We start from the raw sequence: 5,866 nt of genomic DNA on the forward strand, positions 1-5,866 counted from the left end.
ATAGGTGGTAAACCTCACCGGACTGTAACGTAGAGTTCTTTGATTGCATGTTTTACGACTAAAGCTTAGGAAAGCAATCACTTGCCGTAGTTTCATGAGTTAAAACAGCCTGTTCCGGTTTCATGATTTGTATCTGGTGTTGGTGCTAAATTTTTGTGTTGTTTCTACTAAACCTAATTCAGTTAATCAATAGGGCATACCTGTTTAGTATCTACCAGTAGCTTTAAAAAAAGTACCTGGGGACTGAGCTTTGCTCGGGCCAAACCATTAGTTTATTCTGAAAGCAGTCTTAGTATTGCAGATACATTAATCAATTATCACACTCCACACTGCTCGCCTTGACTACTTCCTTCACCACTCTCTACATCGTGGACCTATTTCCCTCCCTTCCCATAGCATTTTAGGACTGCTGATACATTAATCTAACCATCATGGTCAAATGTTTTTAAAAGCTCTATAAATAATATATTCAATTTTAATGTGACTACTGGAAACCTAATCTCAAAACAATATTCGGGAATAAAAATATTTCCCTTGTTTACTTGTGAGCCAATAGTGATTTTATGTTGATTGTTTCTTTAGATGTCAGTCATAGCCAAGACCCAGTAAAGTCAAATGTCTTCCCTAATGTCAGTATCAATAAAGAACTGATGTCTTACTGATGCGGGTAGTTATCCTTGATGGTGCTATATACCATTCTGAGGTTTTCCGCCATAAGGCGTCGATTCTTAAGTTCTGCACTAATCTGAAGATAATCAGGAAATTTAAATAAACTAAGGTGTTCTACACAACATTTACACTAGTCCATTTATTTATACTAACATTTTCATGAATGAATTATAGTCCAAGACATTAGTGACTAAGGCATTGAATGTAATTTGTAATTAATGTTGTTCACTATTAGAACTGTGATTATTCTGACATATTCATGAACAAGTAAGAGTATAAGCAGTACATTGATGTAACTATTTCGGCACAATGTTTAATACTCCCATTATGCAGCCTACAAACTCTTTCGAATAGTAAATTTTCATGATCCATCTATATTTCCCATACTCCATCACAGGAACTACCTTTTCTGTTTCCAAATGTAGAGGCCAATTCTCTACTTTGTAGGTGCCCTGGAATCAAAACACATTGTTTTTATGTCACTGTAGTCCTTGAAGTCGTCCTTCAATTGATCAATAGCACCCACGATAATGAGACACAATTGTTAAACTACTAATTTGCCGAAAATCTCTTAAACAGATTAAGAATTTTCTCCTGTTGTCACACAATTTTTATGAAGTATTCAATTATGCATAAATTTGTGATGAAAGAAATCGAGGATTTTCAAAAATAACTTCCACCACCTATATGATTTTACTATCTAGATTATTTGTATACGTATAACTGTCTTATTTTTATTTTGAGTGATTTATATGCCAGTGGCATCTTTTACGTTTTGAAAGAGAACGGCCCAAACCCTGGTCTTGTTACTACCGAACTTCGGCCTTTTTGTTAAATAGCATCATTAATTTATAGCCCAATACAAATGGCATCTGGGTCGGTATTTCTGCCCACAAAAGAGCATGAAGAAATACAGCTAGAAGAAAAACAAACTTTAGTAAGATCCCAACTGTATAATATTTTGACAAATTTAATTAAGTATTATCAATTTACTGATATTACGATTCATATAAATGATATGGTCACGGCAATTCTTTTTAGAAGAAAAAACCTTACCTGTGGAATAGGGCACCCCATAACGCTTGAGTTTGAAAACTGGAAAAAGTCAAGCATCTTGTCTCCGATCATTTTCCAAAGTTCATCACAGTTTTTGATCGTGTACATCATTGACCTCTTCCGCCATCCACCGTTCCCCCATTTCTGAAGTTCCATTATTCCCTGCGATTACATACATAGTAAAACTAACTAAATTAACTATCCTATAATGAAAAGCTGAAATTTTTACACAATTTAGAACCTTCTTGGTTCCTGTCGGTCACCCTGCACATTTCACTACTAGCTCAGAAATAGAACGTCCTAGTGTTGTGAACGGAACTTTTTATAACGATAATAATCACACAAACCTCTTGATTTTTTTTAAAAGATTATGTCTTGTAATTCTCTTATAATTAGTAAGAGTCTAGTAATTCTCTTGAAAGAAGCTGCAAACACTGCCCACAGTTACAAAAACTGTTGTCAGTGGTGAGTGAGGGAATGGCGAAACGTTGACTGCCATTTGTAGAAGGAGATTCTTTGGATTGTATCATTGTGCATACATAAAACCATGAGCTGGATCCCCTAGTTGGTATTAATCTAACAAAATTACAGCGTATCGGCTTTCTATCAGAGCTGAGAGTTGAGCAAGTGCTATCTCCACTTCGGAGCACATGAAAAGAGCCCGAAATTTTAACCCCCAAAATGGTTCACTAATCTTAAGCATGGAAAGAGCCTGGGTCTCCACAGGTACCTGAGGAGGAGGAAGCTAACTCGTGTTCTGCAATTGTGTTGTGTTTGGTTGGGTTAGGTTAGGTTAAGTTAGGTTAGGTTAGGTTAGTTTAGGTTAGGTTAGGTAAACATACTGTATCTTTTAGTAATGTAAATATCTATTAATAATCTATATTTTAATAATGTATCTTTTAACAGTGTATCTTTTAATATTGTAAATAAATTCATGTATTTCAACTGTATTATTGGTTCTTTCTCCTTTGAAGACTCGTTGTGAAAGTTCTAGGAAGAGCCCGGGCTCTTTTCGCACCGTCCTGGGTGGGACCTTGGAGGTCCGGGCGCTTTTCAAGCGTCTGCCTAAGTTTTTGGGCTCTTTTCATGTGCGCCCCTCCAGTTGTATTTCTAGCTCAGTACATAGCACGGGTTCAGAATTGTTCGAACATATTTCTTGAAATAAAATAATAAATGAATTAGTGCTCCTGTTGAGCTAAAGGAAAACTTCGTTTGGGACAGGAACACGTTTGTTTGTGATGGACAAAGTACTGTCTAGACTAGGCTAGACTGTTTGTTAGACAGGAAAAGTTTTGGCCAGGCAAACTAAATGTTTTTTTCATATACCCTATTGGAAACTGACAATTTTTGTAAAGCTCAGTCTTATGAAAATGAGCCACTGTATTTCCATTTACAGAGTGATGCTATAACGTAAATTTAAAGAGACCGAAAAGTTAAATATACTAAGTATAGGTAAACCATCTGGTTTGCTTCTGGACCATATAGTTTTATGAGAAATATGTAAAACTTCCTAAAAGTTACTTAAATTTAAGGTTTGTGAGTCACCTTAGAGTTTTCGTCTATTGGAACACCGAGGGTGAAGTTTTCATTGTAGAAAAATGTTCCATTTCCAGCAGACGTTATTCTGGTGGCAAACACTATTTTTCCAGAACCTTCGTCTTCACATTTCATTAAAGTTTCAAATTCAATATTGTAAGGTCCCTAAAAATTAAAAAGAACCTGTTCATTAATACATTTAAGTACTGGGTTAAAATCCACTCTTTATTTAACTCAAATTAAACATATAAATTTGCATTCTTCTTTACAAAATGCAGAGAATAAAACACAAAGTGTATTAATTAAAAGAATACCCCCGCCGTAGCAAACCTGAAGGCTAAGCAAATTTCCATCTACCTGGCTGGAATTCCACTAAATTTATTCCCTTAAAATTGTCAGAATTATTTCCAATTTAAATGTCATTAGTTTTAATGAGTACTTAGTTTGCTGCTACAGGGAAGAATATAGGGGGTTTTTATTAAAATGTTGAAAGCTTAGTATGAAGTAAACAAAATTTCATTAAAATATGTCTGTAGACAAGCAAGCTACAACAGTGTATTATTTATTCTCCATAAGAATAACATAATAATTTTAAATTTACACTTTTCTGGGATTTTTCCGTAACCGTTAGGAATACAACAATGCTTCAATATACTAAATTATTTTTTGTTATGAGCTCCCCCGGAAAATTTGGCAGTTTTTAAACAAAAAAGCGTATTTTAATTGTCAAAAGCACTTCAAATAAAAATAAATTATGAGTAAAATGTATTCAAATTTAGGCAGAAAATTAATGAAACCAACAATTATTGACAACAGTCAGAAACGTAATAATATGTTGGTAAGTTACATCTAAGAAACGTGATATATTTCCATGATGTATTAATATTATGTTTGTTATTAGATTCATGACCAATTTCTCTTGTACAACATTTAGTAATGAATACGGTCGTTCATAGCCTATAGTTTATAACAGTTTATTTTGGTTTTTAAATCAAATACAAGTATTTAAGAACTTAAAAGTAAATCAAATTTTATCACAAATAAAATAATTTGACACAAAAGTACAAAAGGTTCTATTTAACTATATTAAATTGGTAGTCTACAATGTTCAAAATAAATTACGTAAAATTGATACACGTGTATAATTTTAATGCTTGAATAATTCATAAAAGTAAATGACAAAGCAATGCTTCTAAAAACATCTGCATGTTTATGTATATATACTAGAAGTAAGTGGTTGATCGTACAGAACCAACCAGAAAAAGTAAATGAATAACAAAACTACTAATTTATGTAATATGTAAACTTAAAATGTGCTATCTAATAATATTTTTGTTTCAAATTACTGTACAAGAATGGGCAGATTTTTTTCTGCCGTGCTTTTTAGGATTTGACAGGAGAAAATATTTGTATATTAGCTAGGACAGCATATTTTTTTCTCTAGCCCAGGATCCACGGGGGGGAAATGCCCCCCTGCCCCCCCAAATGACGCCCCTGACGAACACATATACAGTATGGTGTTTTTGCCTCTGTTGACCTTTAAACGAAAAAGTAAATCGGTCCTGGATCCAGGGTCTTACCTAGAGACCTACGGTAATAGCGTATTCCCTATATGGGAAATTCGCTAAAACTATAACACTCATTGAATCGGACCCCATGAACAGGTGCCTGCACAGTGCACAGTGCACGTACGCCTAGGCCCATTATTAAATTCACAATACTGCACATGGAAGAGATCATTTATTTGTTAAACTTAACATGAGTTATTGTTAGTCACGAGTTTGAAAAACAACTTGTTTGATAACACTCTAAAGGTATACTTACACCTTATTATATACATAATAATTGTATTTTGTATACAACATTAACTAATATGTTCGTATTTTCATTTTGACCACTCGACAATATTTAGAGCAAAACGGCCATGACTTATTGTGCAGTTCGAATTTTTCGCAAAACAAATTGTTTATTCTTATTATGGGTTGATTCATATCATTGCCGTGCTAGGAGAAACGGAGCTGCAGTTAGTTTTTATGGTATTCTTTCCCTTATTGGGTCTGAAGATGATTAAGGTTAACGAAATAGCCTACTACCCTAATACATTCTTGAATTTATAGTTTACAGTTTCAGATATGAATACAGTATGAGTATGATTGGCGTGTTGTGCATAGATCTACCAGTTATGAACTTAACAATTATTTTAGTTGATTAAAATAGTTTTTATGGTTGATTAGGTAATTTATGTTTACCATCTACTCCTATATTTTTGTAATAACTGCATAGTTACTTACCACCTTAGGTCCAAATGCTCCAGCGGTTATTTTAATTTCAATAACTAACAACACATAAATTATCTTCGAATTCATATCGGTGTAGAACTACGAATGGAAGTTGCCTATTCCTCTGTGTCTAAATCACTGTTTGATATGGTTTCCTGAATAACCTATAATCGAAGATAATTGGCCACTAACACTTTATTGTTTGTGTGATGTTTTACACGTAACGCTGCAATATCAACTTCCGTTTCCATGATTCATATGTCTGTACTCGTATTTATTTATGACAAGCGTGAGTAGTGTTCACATTTAAATATAATTTACAACTT

General features: G+C 33.8%; 1 protein-coding gene across 1 annotated transcript; it reads right to left on the minus strand.

The window, feature by feature from the left end:
• Positions 1-813: 813 nt before the first annotated feature.
• LOC128989604 (uncharacterized) lies at positions 814-5,656 on the minus strand. The gene is made up of 4 exons (XM_054411538.1): positions 5,553-5,656; positions 3,271-3,426; positions 1,726-1,887; positions 814-1,121 (listed from the first exon to the last, which is right to left on the minus strand). Exons 1-4 carry the CDS (start codon positions 5,625-5,627, stop codon positions 966-968), a joined length of 549 nt encoding a protein of 182 aa, XP_054267513.1. The 5' UTR covers positions 5,628-5,656; the 3' UTR covers positions 814-965.
• Between the last annotated feature and the right edge of the window lie 210 nt (positions 5,657-5,866).

The sequence above is a fragment of the Macrosteles quadrilineatus genome, unplaced genomic scaffold (genome assembly GCF_028750875.1).
Source record: "Macrosteles quadrilineatus isolate MER2022 unplaced genomic scaffold, UCM_ALF_1.0 Scaffold_3__2_contigs__length_128488019, whole genome shotgun sequence".
NCBI lineage: Eukaryota > Metazoa > Arthropoda > Insecta > Hemiptera > Cicadellidae > Macrosteles > Macrosteles quadrilineatus.

Excerpts from the sequence above, each read along its gene's own strand:
- LOC128989604 (XM_054411538.1), bottom strand. The coding sequence starts at position 5,627 with ATGAATTCGAAGATAATTTATGTGTTGTTAGTTATTGAAATTAAAATA. Across the intron at positions 3,427-5,552 it reads GAGCATTTGGACCTAAGGTG|GGACCTTACAATATTGAATT; the intron begins GTAAGTAACTAT and ends TTTAATTTTTAG. Across the intron at positions 1,122-1,725 it reads TGGGGTGCCCTATTCCACAG|GGCACCTACAAAGTAGAGAA; the intron begins GTAAGGTTTTTT and ends TTTTGATTCCAG.